The sequence below is a fragment of the Schistocerca cancellata genome, chromosome 3, assembly GCF_023864275.1.
Source record: "Schistocerca cancellata isolate TAMUIC-IGC-003103 chromosome 3, iqSchCanc2.1, whole genome shotgun sequence".
Classification (NCBI taxonomy): Eukaryota; Metazoa; Arthropoda; class Insecta; order Orthoptera; family Acrididae; genus Schistocerca; species Schistocerca cancellata.
This window is the reverse complement of record NC_064628.1, coordinates 652,959,384-652,978,920: the sequence shown is the minus strand read 5'-3', so window position 1 is coordinate 652,978,920 and position 19,537 is coordinate 652,959,384. Positions and strand designations below refer to the sequence as shown.

Below are 19,537 nucleotides of genomic sequence, written 5' to 3'. Positions count from 1 at the left end.
AGATGTGCTGCTAAGAACAATGTTGAAAATTAGATAGATTCATAAGGTAAGGAATGATAAAGTTCTCCGCAGAATTGACAAAGATAGGACTAAATGTAAAAGATTGACAAGAATAAGGGATAGGATTTTAGGACATTTGTTAAGACATCGCGGACAACTTCCATGGTAAGTTACTAGAAGGAGCAGTAGTCGGTAAAAAATACAGTGGAAGACAGAGAGTTGAATACATCCAACAAATAATGGAGGACGTAGACAGCAAGAGGTACTTTGTAGTGAAAAGAGTGTCACAGGAGAGGAATTCATAACGGGCCGCTTAAATCAAAGACTGACGACATTAAAAAAAAGAATGCTGCACTGAGAAGCAATACTCTCCATACCGCTGGATTTCCAATCGCAAACTGAAATACGCATTTTGTAATTAACCAAAGCCTTCAGTTCGGGTTCAAAATGGCTCTGAGCACTATGGGACTTAACTTCTAAAGTCATCAGTCCCCCAGAACTTAGAACTACTTAAACCTAACTAATCTAAGGACATCACACACAACCATACCCGAGGCAGTATTCGAACCTGCGACCGTAGCAGCAGCACGGTTCCGGACTGAAGCGCCTAGAACCGCTCGGTCACAAGGGCCGACTTCAATTCGGGGCCTGAAACTGTATACCAGTCTTTTTTACCTTTGTATTCACCATCAAGGCTGATGTAACGCCTTCCATTCTACTTCATTCTTTGTTGTTTACATTTCTTTCAGTACTCCTTCTGTCCTTTCCTTTCTTCTGTCAATATTGTTTCTGACTTATCATTATTTCATTCTTGAAAGCCACCGAAATTCAATATTTTATTCTTATGCATTTTGTAATGCCCGGTACTTTGATATTATTTGCAACTATTTATTTTCTTATTTGTGTAATCATTGCTATTGTTGACTTCCTTTTTCAGATATTTTTAGCCAGGTCTCATTCACTCGGTAGAGGAGCTTAACCTATGGACTGCAGTTACTTTTGATATTTTCTGTTTATTTTGGCAGATCTCCTCATTTTTGACCAATCTTTAGTTTATATTGCACTCATTAGTGTCCTAATAATCCGTGTTTCAAATATCTCTGATGTGTGTAGCTTACACGTCACCGTTAAGCATTCACATTCATATAAACATTCAGGTCATAATAATGTGATACAGTTTTTTTTTTAATTTCTAGAGACACCTTTCTTGTTGTTTAGTTAAGCAGCACGCTTTTTCTATTTTACTGATTCTTGCATCTATTGCATATTGTTCTAGCGCATTATGCTGTATGCTCAAAGAATTTGAAATTTCTTGTTTTAGCTATTTGTGTTTTGTATTTTTGCGTATTTATTATATTCGTCATTCATTTTTTCAGCTGAAATTCTGAGACCATTTCTAGGAATTTTATAAGTAAATTCTTTCGTCATATTTTCTAAAAGTGTTGGAAAGTCGCCTGTAAACCGTGGTTTGTTTACCTTAATTCCTCCTGATTTCCTTACCATAATTGTTAGTTAAATTTTGTTGTTTCTTACTTAAAATTCAAGATCCCTATAATATATTTTCTAAAACGCAGTTAAACATAAAGTTGAGAAACACTCCCCTTATCTAACATTAACTTTTATTTCCAACTGTTGAAGTTTTTATCCCACAAATTTCAGTTTAGATTTCGAACTTGTTGGTTTCGCTAATTTTGGTTGTTGATTATGGTTTAACATCAGATACTCTAATGTCTGCGAAATCAATTGCTTTCTTGAAGTCCGGAACTGATAAAATAATAGTTTTACTGATTAACTGTCTGCGGCGAATTATTGATTTTTGGCTAAATCTTTTATATATTACATTTTTATACGCTTCAGCCAAGTTTCACCAATTTCTTAATTGTTTGTGGCTGACGCTAACCTTTGCATCAGAGGCACTCGTCACGTTAGGAGACGCAGCAAGAAATACGAAGGTCAGTCTGGTGATGCGCGCCGCCTCGTTTCAGAGCCTGGCGCGATCATTTGGCTCCCGTAGGCCGGACAGCGGAGGTTACACGAGTGAGCGGGACTGCGGCGACCTACAGCTTGCTGCCCGGCCACAGCGCATGCGCCGATCAGCGAATTAGCCGCCGCCGCCGCAAACCACTTTAGCGGCCGAGGGGCAGCAGGCCGGGCGCGCCTCCGGGGAAATCCGACCGCCGGCTGAGTTGCTTCCTGAATGTCCGATTACACACGTCCGCGCTCCGCCGCGCCATGCCTCGTTACTCCGGGTGCTTGCCTGGGATCGCACGTCACTTTCCACTACTTTTCGCTACCATTACTGGGTATAAGGTCCGCCTCTTAACGCAAAACAACAGTTTTCCATGTAGACCCAAACATGATTCAGCACTTCCGTGCCATCGTTAGTGGGATTCCTTTATCCAAATCTGAAAAATGTCAACATGTTTTAAGTGATAATTAATGTACGAAAACTATCCCTAAAAATCATTTTGGTTTGTTGTTGTCTTTTCCTTACCTTAATATTATTGGGTTAAGTAGGACCATCTGCAAAATGAAGTCAATGACAAAGGTGAGGAAATATACAGGGTGGTCCATTGATCGTGGCCGGGCCAAATGTCTCACGAACTAAGCGTCAAACTACAAAACTACTAAGACGAAACTTGTCTAGCTTGAAGGGGGAAACAAGATAGCGCTATGGTTGCCTCGCTAGATGGCGCTGCCATAGGTCAAACCAAATTCAACTGCGTTTTTTCGAAATAGGAACCCTCATTTCTATTGCATATTCGTGTAGTACGCAAAGAAATATGAATGTTTTAGTTGGACCAGTTTTTTCGCTTTGTGATAGATGGCGCTGTAGTACTCACAAACGTATAACTACGTGGTATCACGTAACATTCCGCCAGTGCCGATGGTATTTGCTTCGTGATACATTACCCGTGTTGAAATGGACCGTTTACCAATCACGGAAAAGGTCGATATCTTGTTGATGTATGGCTATTGTGATCAAAATGCCAAACGGGAGTTTGGCTGCTCGATATCCTGGACGACATCATCCAAGTGTCCGGACCGTTCGCCGGATAGTTACGTTATTTAAGCAAACAGGAAGTGTTCAGCCGCATGTGAAACGTCAACCACGACCTGCAACAAATGACGATGCCCAAGTAGGTGTTTTAGCTGCTGTCACGGCTAAGCCGCACATTATTAGCAGACAAATTGCGCGAGTATCGGGAATCTCAAAAACGTCGGTGTTGAGAATGCTTTTGTTCGTTTCTCACGTCCATAGAATTCTTTCTACATTATTTTTTCCTTCGTTTACCGTACTTCCCCGTGTTTTCATCCACAATTCCTGTCAACACTTTTACACAATTTCCTTTCGCTCCAGTTGCTCTAGGCAGCTTGCTTTCGTTACATCACTGATAAGATCAAACTCAGTTGAACTGCCTTAAGGGCAACTTACACATCACGTGTCAAATAGTTACCAGGCCACTGTGACAAATGTCTAATTTTAGTGCCTCCTAATATATCAAGGGAAACAGGTCACGTTGGTTTGTGCATATGTCGTGCTTGTAGATTCTGGTCAGTAATGTTCAACATAGATGTCGTAAAAGCAATGGCGATAAACATAAAAGATATTACAACTGACATAAGTGATCAAGAGGGAAAAAGATATCATAGTAAATTTTTGTGTATTCATCTTCGGATTGACCGGGATACCCCACTTCGTAATATGTTTATATTTTAACAAAAATGAACCGTTCAATTGTATTTGAAGGGGACGGCCGTGGTGGCCGAGAGGTTCTAGGCACTACAGTCTGGAACCGCGCGACCGCTGTGGTGGAAGATTCGAATCCTGCCTCGGGAATGGGTGTGTGTGATGTCCTTAGGTTAGTTAGGTTTAAGTAGTTCTAAGTTCTAGGTGACTGATGACCTCAGAAGTCCCATAGTGCTCAGAGCCATTTGAATCATTTATTTGAAGTGTATGTTAAAAAATGACGAAATTACTCCAGCTGTATTAAGGTGTTGGTTTTATTGGGAAATAGTTTCGATGTTGTTACAACATCATCTTCAGGCCCATACTTGCTGACAGCAACCGTATGTGTCTAACACTAGTAGTCAGTGGTGAGATAGGTATTTTCCATCTGGAAGGCAGGTAGTGGAACACGCCTGTGTCACCACTGACTATTAGTGTTGGAGATATACGGTTGCTGTCAGCAAGTATGGGCCTGAAGATGATGTTGTAACAACATCGAAACTAGTTCCTAATAAAACAAACACCTTAATACAGCTGGAGGAATTTCGTCATTTTGTAACATATATTATACTAGCTGACGTCCCAAGTCGCCCGTTTCAATTACGGATATACGAAGATTTATTTGAAAGTCTTTCTTTATTTGCTATCGATTCAGACTACAGTAAACACATTTTATGTTATGTATGTATGTAATACAGTAAATGAAACTATTTATAACGCTATGCTGACGAAAGTCATGAGACAGCGAAATGCGCATATATAGATGGCTATAATATCGCTTACGCAAGAGCAGAGCAGTCCAACTGTATATATTGAACGAACAAATTGCTTGAAATTGGAACTGGGGTACATGCAGTAGCTGAAGATGCTAATTATTCGCTGTAAACGGGAGACGGAAGAGCCTCTAGAGCAGAGGGGACCAATATTTCGGCTGACGGGCCGGACCCGGGCACTAATGCCACAGCTCTCTAGCCCCCCCCCCCCCCCCCCCCGCCCCTCGCCCCGCGCAGTGGTTAGCACACTGGACTCGCATTCGGCAGGACGACGGTTCAATCACGCGTCCGGTCATCCTGATTTAGGTTTTTCTTGATTTCCCTAAAGCACTTCAGGCAAATGCCGGGATGGTTCCTTTGAAAGGGCACGGCCGGCTTCCTTCCCCGTCCTTCCCCAATCCGATGAGACCGATGACCTCGCTGTCTGGTCTCCTTCCCCAAACAACCCAACCAACCCTCTCTCGCCCCGCTGCACACTTCTAACACCGCCAAGTCACGCTATCTGAGCGCCAGGAGGGAGAAGAGGGGTAAAAGTGCTAACGTCCGCATTTAAATGGCAGCGCAGTCGCACTGCATACGACTTGGTTTTACATTTACGAGCCAAAACATTATTACCACTGCGCACCGGGAGACTGAATGGCGTTTCGGGTACGTGACACATTAAGGGAGATATATAACTGGAGCAGAAATGAATAGGAAACAATTTCTAGCGATGATGCGGCAAACAACAGGCCGTTATTGCCCGGCGTCTGGGAAGGAGTATCTTGAAAACGGCGAAGCTGTTGATGTGCTGGTGTCGTGAGCCGCTGTGGAATGTGGACGAAAACGGCAAAATAATCCCGAAGAGGCGACAAGGGGTTGGACGTCCACGCCTCACCAGGGAAGCTTTTCCGCTCTGTTAAACAGGGTAGGAAGCAACCTGTGCAGGTCCGGCAGTAGAGTGCAGAGCTGGTGCAGCTGCAGGTGTTCTGCAACACACCATACATCGTTGAACCATGATGTACCAGAGTAGATGACCCTTACTTGTTCCGATCTAGACCCTTCAATATCGTTAATCAAGATTGCAAAGTGCAAGGAAAAAATCAAGATTGGATTATGGATCAATGGAAACGTGTCGCCTGCACTGATCATTCACATTTCTTGTTATCCTTGTTATCCTTGTACAGATATGCCGTCATCCAGGCGACCGATGCTCGAAACACGCACCGCGCAATGGACGCAGGCTGCTGGGGCAGTACTACGCATTGGGGGGGGGGGGGGGGGCATTCAACTGCGCTTGCAATGGGATCGTGTCAGCAAGTGAAGGCACCAAGACAACCACAGACGACGTGTATATTATTGTGGGTGACCTGCCTCCCTCCTCCGCGATGTCTTCGCCAACTGCCCACGTCACAAGGCCAGAATTGTGCTGCTGTGGTTTGAGGAGTATGATAGCTGACATTGATGTCTTGACCGCCAAATACTCCTGATTTGAAACACATGGAGCCGGCCCATGTGACCGAGCGGTTCTAGGCACTTCAGTCCAGAACCGCCCTGCAGCTACGGTCGCATGTACGAATCCTGCCTCGTGCATGTATATGTGTGATGTCCTTAGGTTAGTTAGGTTTAAGTAGTTCTAAGTCTAGGGGACTGATGACCTCAGATGGTAAGTCCCATAGTGCTTACAGCCATTTTTGAACTCGATGAAACACTTCTGAGGAGCTACCGGGCACCACTTCCCGTCCATACAGCAACGGCCCATAATTTTGACAGTTGCGTGACCCAGCTGGTGTCACATACATGTCGGATTCAAGTGAGGTAGAATCGCTGCTGTAATGCGTTCCGAAGGTGGACCAACGCGGTATTAGCCAAGTGGTCATAATATTTTGGCTCATCAGTGTATATTTCACATTTTTCAGCAACATAGATCAAAACGAAACAAATATTCAATGTCATTTAATTATTTTTGGCACGCTGAAGACGTAACATATTTTTTATCCAGTACATATTGTTGGTATACGAACAGATGCAGAAAATTTCACAGTTTCACACTCAGGTTGCCATGTAATTGTGACTGAAGGAAGATCTCTCACACAAATTTGTCAATCGAAATACTTTAGTACGTTTGCTGTCTCACTATGGAGGAAAGTAATATTTTCTTTAAAACTAGAAATATCTTGCTGGTCAATCTTTTATATCTGCACATGTACAGGGACGCTTTTAACTCAGACGCCAAACGGTCTCGAAAACAGCTCTAAAACAGATGTAAATTCTACAGTGTCCTGAAAGCCTTTATAAAATAATTCTTTCAAGGCAAGAATGGAGTCTTCAGACTCCGCATTTCCTTTAACGCCAATGAGCTTAGGGAATAGGATTGACTTTGTCAGATTTTCTTTTAAAATATGTTCTCATTGAATCAGAAAGAAGTTACCTTTCAGTGTTTTACTGTAGACAGTGTGCAGTCAAATCCACTTGAAATGTGAAGTCTGCAATCCATTCCGGCTGTTCTAATTCCGTTCCTGCATTCCTTTCGCCTTCATTAATTCAACAACAGCGACTTTTAAATCGAAAAATCGTTATACGTATTCCCCCTGACTTCACCAGCATAGTTTGCAGTAGTATATGAAATCTCCATAGTCTTATGTCAGTTCCACTGAAAACTGTTGCAACTCACCATGAAATAATGCATGCAACTTCAGAAATTTTACTATTCGTTACATCAGTTTCATCAAGTGCTCCATGCCTACAATCTTGATGTATAGAACTGTGAATCCCGTCTGTCGATCGTTGTAATTTCTTGCTCTCATTGTCAACTAAATCATTAAATTCTTTCTGCATGGTACTGTAACGTCGTCTCGTAGCAAATATGAAGCAGGCCCTACACTGCCTCTTTTTGTGGAAACAGCCATATGACCTGTGAACGTCCTTCATACCACAAACAAACAGCTTACCGTAAACAGTGCAGAAACCACGATTCTGCCGAACTCAGAATTGACCGTGTGTCGCGCTGTTCCGAGTATTTCCGGGAAGGACCGAGCAAAGCATAGTAAGAGGCCGGGTCTTGGCCCGCACGCTGTACGCTAACGTGAGAAGTTGGCTGGCCAAGGCCACTCAGCTGTACAGACATCAGAAATAAACTGCCTGTGAAACATTTACGGTGCACTTAACACAAAATTTATGTTCCTGTTAGCCAGCAGCGTGATGTAAGTCTTGTATTGACATTATAAATATGAATCCAAGTCCGCTGCTTCGATTGAATTTATTTATTTCATTAGGCCTATTTCAGCTACAATTGCCATTGCCAAGCTATCTGCGAGTATTTTACAGTTATTTGCTTACGTTTTCTTTAAAGTTTACATGTTATGGCTACATTGGTACTTACGTCTAGTTAATTTTGACTTCCATTTCACATCGGTGGGTACTGTTGGTTATTAAACTGCTGTCTAAGCCTATGTTTGTACTTAAGCGATTTCGTGACAGCTTGTTGGTCCTTTTTCACATCAGTGAATGCTTTGAAATATATTTTAGTTTATATATCTATGGTAACGAATTTCCAACACTACATATGAAGGGCTTATTTCAATAGTGGTACAAGCCCACTTTTGTTCATTCTGAGATACAGAGTCCTAAAGTTAAATAAGCGCTGAAAAATCTGCAGTTGTGATACCAGAAATATTCAAGCATATGGCTTCTTGCTAGAGATGAACCTTGCTTTCTGTTTGTTTGGACCATTAACGTCAGAAGCATTATAGACAGAAAAGTGGAGCTAGTGGACTTGTACCACTAGTGAAATAAGCCCTTCATATAGTACCTGCACTTACCGAATTCGCTTGCCATACCAGCAATAACTTGGCATCACGAATCCACTCAGGGAAAAATTCACGCCAGCCCAGGTGTATATAAAATCTAATGTAAATACTGGGAAAAATTTTACATAAGTCACACAGGACAAAATTTTGACATTAGATATCGAGAGCGCGCTACAGATTATGGGAGTAATGCTTCTGTGTTTTTCACACACTTAAAATCCGAGAAAAATATCAAACCAGAACATACAGAACAAACAATAAAAATCCTGCACATAATACCGAAGGGGCTAACTATGAACGTTTTTGAATAAAACTGAATATATATGCATACAATTAAGCAATCACAGAACATACTAGACGAGCAAAGACTTTAAATATAAAACAATATAGAAAATTTTATTCAAATCTAAAATTAAAATAACGGGTAAACAGAGACTTAATAAAAACACTTCATAGTCTAAGATAAAATTAGCAGCAAAGATAAAATGGTTAATCAACCAACTTTATAGACTACATACAGCAACTTTGTAAGCATATAGCATCGTTGGCGTAACTGTCAGATGTTCTGTAAGAAACACGTAGGATAGCATACTCTACTGTGAAAAAGGACAAACAAGCTGTCACAAATTTGCTAAAATACAAACATAGCCGTAGAGAGCAGTTTAATAACCGACAGTATTGAAGCATGTGAAATGGAGGTCAAGAATAACTAGACGTATACACCAATAATCTAAGAAAAATATGTGAAATGGAAGTCAGCAATAACTAGACGTATGCACCAAAAATGTAAGGAAAAGATAGATCGCTATTTATCGTAAAGGTGACACGTTATGTTGCACACAGGCTCAGTTAAGAGATACTTACAACGTAGCTGTGGTCTACAGCCTTCGTCAGAAAACGAAACACACATAAACAGCAGGCCGGAGTGGCCGAGCGGTTCTAGGCGCTACGATCTGGAACCGCGCGACCGCTACGGTCGCAGGTTTGAATCCTGCCTCGGTCATGGATGTGTGTGATGTCCTTCGATTAGTTAGGTTTAAGTAGTTCTAAGTTCTAGGGGACTGATGACCTCAGAAATTAAGTCCCATATTGCTCAGAGCCATTTGAACCATTTTTTTTAACACACACACACACACACACACACACACACACACACACACAACACACACACACTTCATGTACACGTGACCAGCATCTCCGGTAAATCGGAAGGGATGTAAGCACCAATTTAGATTATATACACACACCATATAGCCATAACATGTTAACACAAAAAAATGAAGCAAATAATGATAAAATGCTATGTATTATTGGCAGATAGCTTAAGAATGGCAATTATAGCCGAAATATGCTTATTGCAATAAAGAAATTCAATTGAAGCAGCGGACTTGGATTTATATTTATAGTAGCACAAAACTGATATTAAAGATAAATAAAGCAAAGGCTAAAGTAATGAGAAGTAGCAAAAAGAAAAATAGCTACTTGGTCAATGTAAAAACTAGTGTGGGGAGAGTAGATGACGGCGATGCTATCGACTGCCTATGCTTATCGGAAAAACTACTGCGTTAAGGCATCCAAGGACCAGTTTTGGTACTTGAAGAAATAGTATCAAGAGGGGAAAGGAGTGGCGTGGATTTTAGGGGTAGATAACGATTGAGGACTTCCAAAGATTAATAACAGTTAGACAGAAAAAGTTAAGAAAAAAATTGGCTTACTGGATGGTTTTTGGCAATGCTATTTTATCTAAAACTGACATTTTGTTACTCTGACCGTATGTAAAATACAAGTTCAATCATACAAAGAAGTAAACAACAACCAGCGATTGTTAATAATGATATTTATTTGCTTGAATAGAGCCGTTAGCGGTTTCGAATGACAGGTTGATCTTCAGATGTCTGTGCGTGTTTGTATTACATTTGTTAGTTTCATCTCTGAGTGAGATATTCTTTCATCAATGTTCTATCTCTGATAATGTGTGCATATTTATATATTAAACAGTGCTTTATGTATTTCTTACTACTGCATGAAGACAAGCAGTCACAAGCGCAACATAAGACATTGTAATGCCGACTTAAGTAGCCCTAAAACAGTTCTGCCTTCACGGTATCTTGTAATAAGCTAAAAACGTAAAAGAAACGTAAAAAGCTGTCTGGAGATGAACCTGACGGTTAGAATCTAGTAAAGGTGACAATTGTATAAAGAAACAGAATTATTAGCAGTGATTGGTTCCTGTTTCCATCTTTGCAAGGATCATATTGTATTTCTGCAACGTTTTGCACAAGAACGCGTTAGACATTGGAAGGGTCATTGATTACTGTTTACGGAGAACCGTTCGTCATATTTGACACTTGTAGCGACTACTTCTGTTTATGTATTTACGTACTTGTTAGTGTACAGTACTGTATATTAACAAGTCCATCTTAACAGACAGAATCAGCGTGTTCTGTCCCTGAATGCTGCAACTTATGTCATGTGTACTTTCATTATTCGAAGTCACTATACGTACTTTCAGAAAGATTTACTTCGAGGAATTGAATACGCTTTCTCCTCTTCAACGCCAAGAGTGCAACAGCAGCATCCAAACATGAGATCTAACCTTTTCTAAAAATAAATATTTTATTATGTTTATATATTTCTATTTGAAAAACTGTCAATAGGTACTTACAAATTTTCTCAAGTAATAGAAGCTACTTTGAAGTCACTGAAAGACCTCTTTCACCAACCAAGATGAAACAGAGAAGAAGAGGAAATCAAAGAATCTCGAAAGAATATATTTCAGTTGTTTGTCGCAGACAAACTGTGATAGATAGAAATACATCGCACATGTCACTGGATAGAGGAAAGCTCAAAGCTTTATGTTCGGACAGACACTGTACCATACACTCAACATTAGTGCCATGCTCTGCTTGAGAAACATGGAAGCTGTAGTCCATTTCATTCCGCACACGAATCAACAGGACCCTGTTTATTTTACATACAGCATCAACAGTTCAATTTTCAGCTCTTGAAGAGACGCTGCCATAGATGGGACAAAGACTCCCACAGAAAAAAGTCGCGAAGTGTGAGGTCTGGTGACCAGGGAGGCCAAAAGTAATTAACAAGATTTTATCGTGTGGTGTTAAGATAACACCACACCTGAAGGTGAATGCGAGGTGTCGCGACGTCATGCATAAAAATGAAATCTTTAGAATCTTGAAGTTGAGGAAACAACCAATTTAGCACCATGTCCATGAATGACATTCCTGTCACCGTTTCCTCCGCAAAAAAGAAAGGTCCACAGATTCCGTGAACGGAAACGGCACAAAACACATTCAGTGCCGATGAGTCTTTTTCATGTTCGACGACGACGACAGTATTTTGTGACCCCCAAATTCTTGAACTATGGTGGGTTACTTTACCCGAAGAATGAAACGCCTATTCATCCAAAAAGATGAGTCGTCCTCTGCCATATCCTGGAAACTGAAATGCCAAATTCGTAACTTATGTTATGGCCACCTGGACGCAGTTGCTGCAGTAGCTGCAAATTGTAAGGTTGCATATGCAGGCGTCGTTTCTCTATACGCCACACCATTCTTTGAGGAATGTGAAGCTCCTAGCCATCTCTCCTTGCAGACTTGAATGGGCTCCATGTCAACCCATCTCGGAAAAGCGCGACATTTTCATCAGTCGTGCGTGATGAACCAGGGCTCTTCCCTTTGCATACATAACCAACTTACAAGGATTTTGTATGCCAATCATAAATCTACTTCTCCAGAGGCGCCTTCTTGCTCTGTCGGCGGCGGTGTGCACTTTGCTCTTGAACGATGGAATGAATTCGCCCAAGTTCCATCACACAAAATGATTCCTCTTGTGGTGTAGTGGTGTCGCTGCCTTGTTGCTACAAACTAGCAACAGCACAACTTCGTCAAAACTTTGAACCTTCGTATATCCAGTTATATGCACAATGTGTTTTTATCGTCTATAGTTTGTCTCTAATAAACAACTGAAATCTGTTCTTCCTTTTTGATTCACTGGTACTTTGGTTGTCACTGGTTGAGTTTCTCAAATTCTTCTGCTCCGTAGCTAATTAACACTTTCACCGCATTTGGATTATAATTTAAGGCATGTTTTCAAGGGTCGCCAATAATATGTGTACAAAATTGAGCTGTACTAACTATTACGTCAGATAGTTCCTCAGAAAACATAAAGAAAAATTCGGAGTAGGAATTAAAATCCATGAAGAAGAAATAAAAACTTTGAGGTTCGCCGATGACATCGTAATTCTGTCAGAGACAGCAAAGGACCTGGAAGAGCAGGTGAACGGAATGAACAGTGTCTTGAAAGGAGGATATAAGATTAACATCAACAAAAGCAAAACGAGGATAATGGAATGTAGTCGAATTAAATCGAGTGATGCAGGGGGAATTAGATTAGGAAATGAGAGGCTTAAAGTAGCAAATACGTTTTGCTATCTGGGGAGCAAAATAACTGATGATGGTCGAAGTAGAGAGGATATAAAATGTAGACTGGCAATGGCAAGGAAAGTGTTTCTGAAGAAGAGAAATTTGTTTACATCGAGTATAGAGATAAGTGTCAGGAAATCGTTTCTGAAAGTATTTGTATGGAGTGTAGCCATGTATGGGAGTGAAATGTGGACGATAAACAGTTTAGACAAGAAGAGAATAGAAGCTTTCGAAGTGTGGTGTTACAGAAGAATGCTGAAGATTAGATGTGTAGATCACATAACTAATGAGGAGGTATTGAATAGAATTGGAGCGAAGAGAAATTTGTGGCACAACTTGACTAGAAGAAGGGATCGGTTGGTAGGGCATATTCTGAGGCATCAGGGGATCACCAATTTAGTATTGGAGGGCAGCGTGGAGGGTAAAAATCGTAGAGGGAGACCAAGAGATGAATACACTAAACAGATTCAGAAGGATGTAGGTTGCAGTAGGTACTGGGAGATGAAGAAGCTTGCACAGGATAGAGTAGCATGGATAGCTGCATCAAACCAGTCTCTGGACTGAAGACCACAATAAGAGTTGCTCGGATACACACCAAACAATAATTTGATACAGGTTCGTATCTCAGTCTGTGGTTCCTCCATTAAGTAACGGTTAACTGTATTGACGTTGTTGTCATCGGTGAAATATTACTAATTTATTTGTTCATGTGTTAGGTAGGAGAATATTTTTCAAGCAGCATATTCAATGCCTCTGGAATAGTAGCTGTGCATTGGCGTACGGACTTCGGATGTAGAATACTTTGAATGTTCCAAACAGTGTTGGCAGAACTGTTTTTCACAGATACGCGCTTGTTTTTTACCTCGTTCTACTGTTGCGTAACATTTTACCGTTTGGCTGAGTTATTGAAAGCTGCAGACGGAGATGTTTAGTCTTTATTAGGATACCACAATATTATTTCACCTGAAAGTAACGGCAACTCGCTCGGCTCACGTGTACCTGTGCTGCTGAATCCCATCAGAATGTGCTCTGCAATTGTAATGAGCAGAAAACTTTGCTCGTGAAACTGTCCGAACTTCCAAACCATATATGAGATACGATAGTCGAAGAAATAGTTTTTGTTTATTGTAACGTAACCGCGCGTTTCCGATAAGCGACGGGATGACAAGTGCAGAAGTAGAAGATATTCAGTTTGTTTTTAAATTTGGTGATTTCAACTGACTAACGTATTTTTGTTGAACATTTGTTTCGACAAGGCAACAAATATACGGCTTTATTGCAGGACGCACTTACTGAAAATTCTGAGAAACAACTGTACTAGTGTGGTTCGTCACTTAGTGAGAAATTTCTAGAGACCGATTCAGTGTTAGATGCCGAATGAACTGCAAAATCACCTAAACTAAACGAACAGAAGTCGAAGATTTCTGATTTTATGCAAGAGAAGCCAGAAAAAGATAGCGAGCTTGCAACCGCCGACAAAGCGGTTTGACAAATATTGAAATCATTACGTGTAACGTGACACCATTGGCTCCAAGCACTATGGGACTTACATATGAGGTCACCAGGCCCCTAGAATTAGAACTACTTAAACCTAACTAACCTAAGGACATCACGCACATCCATGCCTGAGGCTGGATTCGAACCGGAGACGATTGCAGCTGCGCGGTTCCGGAATGAAGCGCCTAGAACCTCTTGGCCACAATGGACTGACACCATTGTAATAACTGAAATTCGCATCATGAAAAGCGAATCCGTTACAGCAAATGGTTGTCATTTATTGAGAGGAATGCTGCTGATATGCTTTACGTCTCCTATAGAGACTAGGCTTGGTTCCATCTCTCTGATCAAGTTAACGTACAAAACACACGGTTAAGGCCAGCAGAGATTCTTCATGCTGGGCTTCAAATGCCATTTCATCATCAGATAATGCGATTGTGTGTATCAACATCCAAACGGCAAATTACTGTACCTTAGGTTTTTGAAGTAACTGTAAATATTGAACGTTATTGTTTAAGGATCCACGATTTAATTGGCCATCTAAAGTAAGACGACATCAATTACTCACGGTTTCAAAAAGATGGTGCTACCGTACACGCAAATAACAACGTTTTACACACTGTAAGAGTTTTTTGAGGAACGCATCATATCAAAAATCCTATGCCGCCTTCTACCAGGTTATTTATTTGGGGAGCAGTAAAATCTGTAGTGTCTCACAGCCGCCTAAGCACGATTTTTGACTTACCAACTGAGATAACTAAGTACGTAAGAAGCATTTCACAGTCAGATCCGTAGAAAGTGTTTTTCAATAACATTGAGTGGTTTCAGATTTGTATAACTACCGTTGCACTTAGTATCCAACATACGCTATACTGCGTTGGTGCATAAGTTCGTAGCGTTTATCCACAAGTTTGATGAACACAAAAGATACACATAACACAATCTTTAATCGTCAATAATATATTATCCTTCACCATTTACAACAGTGTCCAACGCTGGGGTAACTTCTTGATTCTGTGTCGGTATAAATCACACGATTTTAAGGCGAAGGATTCGTTGAGTCACATTGGGAGAGCATTTTCGTCACTAACGGAAGTTCCTTGGAGGTTGTTCGATAGGGTGCGGAAATGGTGAAAACCTGAGGAAGCAATATCAGGTTAACAAGGTGAGTGCGCAATGATTTCCCACCCAAACTCCTGTATACTGTTTTTTGTCTATCTAGCAGAATGGTGGCAGGCGTTACATTGAAGTAGTCACTTCATGCGTTCTTCCTGGTCATTATTGTTGGACTGCGTGCTGCAAAACGTCTAAGCTATTGATAATAAATGTTAGCAGTGATGGTTACACCTCGGGGAAGCAATTCGTAGCATACCACACCGAATCTGTTGCACAAGATGCATAACATTATCCTTGGTTGGATGCTTGCAGATCTTTGTAAGAATAGTTGCTGCTTTTTTTGGGCTCACCCATTTCTTTTTCTTCTTGGTTCAAATGGCTCTGAGCACTATGGGACTCAACTTCTGTGGTCATAAGTCCCTTAGAACTCAGAACTACGTAAACCTAACGAACCTAAGGACATCACACACATCCATGCCCGAGGCAGGATTAGAACCTGCGACCGTAGTGGTCGTGCGGTTCCAGACTTTAGCGCCTTTAACCACTCGGCCACTCCGGCCGGCTTTCTTCTTGGTAACAGCATAAAGACACTGTTTCTGCTTGCAAATGTCGTAGGATGGTGGAATGATTACAGTTCATCATATTTACCAGTTCTTGAGTACATTGGCGGCAATTATTGTGGATTGATGCATTCAAACGATCTTCATCAAACACTAAGTTCTTCCTGAACGTAGAGAGTCAGTAATGTCAAAAGGTTCTCCTTAATACAAGAAAACCAATATTTAGCCGTGCTCTGTCCAAAGACATCATCCCCATACAAGGAGCAAATGTTTCTGGCAGCCAGCGCTGCTGTCACACATGTATTGAAGTCAAACAGAAGAATATGTCAGAAATGTTCCATTTTCTCCACTTGAAATTAAATTTTCTGGCGTCCACAGCTCGGCTCACTGTCTTCACATGACAAAATCATTGATGTTAATCCAAACAGCGATAGTGAACTACAAATAAAATATGATGATCGATAAATAAAGGCTTAACAACGGAAATACTAACATGCAAAACAAAAACGCTACGAACTTATGTACCAACATAATAAATGAACATCAACTTTCCGAACACTCTGTTTCATGATATTCCAATGTCACTGCAATGAGTAACATTTCCTATTATTATTATTATTTTGAGCTTTTCCTCATTACAGAGGCTTATCTCCAACATAATAATTTACTTGGAAATTACAATACAAACAATAAACGTTCTTAAACTATACACTCAAAATATTTCTCCAGGGCACGGCCGACTTCCTTCCCCGTCCTTCCCTAATCCGATGAGACCGATGACCTCGCTGTCTGGTCTCCTTCCCCAACCAACCAACCTATTTCTCCAGCTGTTTCGACCTTGCGTGTCCTCTTCCTCTGCGCCCATTCTCCTCATTGTGTGCTGTACATTTTGGAGCCAGATGGTCACAGGTCGTCCTCTTCTTCTTCTCCCCTGCGGTTCCCACTCCAGTATCAATTTTGGTATTCTGGCTTCCTCCATTCGTCGTACATGCCCGTACCACTGTAATTTCTCCCTATCCATTACGTCATATATTCTTTCTTTTATTTCCATTCTCCTTATAACTTCGGTGTTCCTTATCTTTTCTGTCCTGGAGATTCTTGCCGATCTTCTCCAAAAGTCGATCTCTATAGCTTGTAATTTTTTAATGTGCTTCATGTTAATTGTCCAGGTCTCCGTTCCATACAGAACCACACTCTCTAATATGGATCTTGTAACTTTCCCACAAAAATTGTTAAAAGAAAAGACAATATTTAATAAAATGGAGCCAAGAAGCAATATCGTCCCCACAGAAATATTTAAATAAAAAAAATATAATAATAAATGGGACCCAAGAATAACCTCCCTGCAATGAAATGTAGTGACAAACGCAACAACAATGTGAAATTCGCAATCTGACTCTGGTGTAAGCTCCCACAAAAATAATGAAAAACAATTCAGTGCCAATGAAATCTCAGTGATAATGATAATTCAATTAAACCGAAATATCGGTCTTTGGCCCTGTACAAAAAACAGAATTAAATTCTTACCTCATTGTAACTGCTAGTCAAATTTCTGCTCTTATTCTTGCGCACAGCTTGGAGGAACTGCATTGCAAATAATGATATTCCTTTTTTTTGTAATTTAACTGAAACTTTTCTTTAAGGGAAGTGGAACGAAATCGTTAATTCAATTAAATAAATTTTTTTTGTAAAATTGCTTTTGAAATCAAAATTATTATTGGGGCACTTGTTGGAAATTAATTACAATAAATAAACTTTACATTATCTGATGATTACCTTAATTAACAATATACCTCATTCAGCATCTTGACCAGAATGCCATATCGACGCTCCCCGACTGCGTCCCGCTCGCGACTGTGACAGGACCAGACCACAACTGAACTGAACTACATGACAACTACAACCGAACTGCTCGCAACACTCGCGCGGTCAAGCGCAGACTAACTACGATTATAGGCTCTCTGGTCAAAGATTTTAACGTGCCTCACCATCGCTGCTTTGTTACATACGTGTTTCATAACCCTCCACTGGGGGGGCAAAAATTTGGCAGCGATGGTGAGTCATTTGGACTTGCCATCGCAAGAAATTTTTACAATTTACGGAATATTCAAATTTAGTACATAAATTAAATGTTGTGCACATGCACCGAGTACAAAATATATCAGACAAAGACAGGATGTGAGTACAAAACATAGTAGTAAATCAGAAAACTGTATATACAAATTATTTGACAGATAGCAAAGTGCACACGCACTGAAAAAATTCTTTAGCATTTTCAGAACAAATAAACAGAATGGCAGAAAATCGTGTTGATAAGTGACATGAGTGTACTCGCACTGGAGTTGATAACATATTAGCAATTTACGAAATGTACATATATAATTAGTAACAAATGACATAAGTGCATACGTACTGAAGTATTGAATATACAGAATGAGTACAAATCATATTGAAAATGCACAGGCACTGAAGTTCAGTAGAAAACATATTAACACACAACATAAGTGCACATGCACTGTAGTTCAGAACATATCATTAAAATAAAATAATAAATAAAAAAATGTATATACAATATAAAAGACAAGAGTGCACATACTGTCCTTGAGAACAAATCGAAAAAATGTCTTAGGCATTTTTGCAATAAATAAACATAATGGCAAAAATCATATCGACAAGTGACATAAGTGTACTCGCACTGGAGTTCAGCGAATCAAAAAAAATCTATAACCCATGAACATAAATAATGTTAGCAAAAAAATGATTTTCACTATGTGACAAGAATTAGGATAGGAAAGGGAAGGATTGCATCATGGTTGTAGCACTTTAGATTGCACACAGCTGTTCTGAAAGTCCATATCTTTCCACAGAAGTACAACACCAAGTGACACAATTTGAAGTTCCTTTCTCATCAGAATTTACCAGTGTAGCCAAGACACTGAACTCTCGTAGTAACATTTCATGTTCTCATTTTGGCAGTACATTAGGTACACCAAACAGTGGGACCATAATAACGTCTTCATCGCCCACGGTGGTGGACAGCATGTCGTGTCAACACCACGCTCTTACAAGGCACACCAACGTAGAATTAGTGCAAAACCAAAGATAGTGCTCCATGATCACTAGGATAGACAGGACAAATGGACATTTCAGTAATTCAGGGTAGTTAGCTCATGAGGTGAAGGACATTAAGTCACATAATATTGACAATTACAGTCTTCATTAGTAGTTTGCGGCATTCATAGCCCAGTGATTGAATATTTCTGTACCATGTACGTAGTATTACAGAAAAATGTTCATTAATTGTTTTACATAGAATCAGTAACCTTCTTTTCCTAGTTACAAAGCATTATTAATTAATCGCATTCTTTTCCAGTTACAAAGTATGGCATCGTTAATTAATTATTTGTCATTTCAATAGTAATAATCATTAGCTTCCTCCTAATTACAAAGCATTATTAAACAGTCACATTCTTTTCCAGTTACAAAGCATTATTAAGAATCATTAGCCTTCTTCTGATTACAGTTAATTAATCATTTGTCATTCCAATATAGTAAGAATCATTAGCCTTCTTCTAATTACAAAGCATTATTAAACAATCACATTATTTTCCAGTTACAAAGCATTATTAAG

The 19,537-nt window shown here is 40.1% G+C and overlaps 1 protein-coding gene across 1 annotated transcript in view; it reads left to right on the top strand.

Annotated features, from left to right (window-relative positions):
* The window catches only part of LOC126176486 (octopamine receptor beta-3R-like), a 70,900-nt gene extending 68,795 nt beyond the window's left edge, over window positions 1-2,105 (top strand). The window contains exon 3 of the mRNA XM_049923640.1: window positions 1,912-2,105. Coding sequence (XP_049779597.1) covers window positions 1,912-2,105 — 194 coding nt within the window. The remainder of the gene's footprint in view (window positions 1-1,911) is intronic.
* The last annotated feature ends 17,432 nt before the right edge of the window (window positions 2,106-19,537 follow it).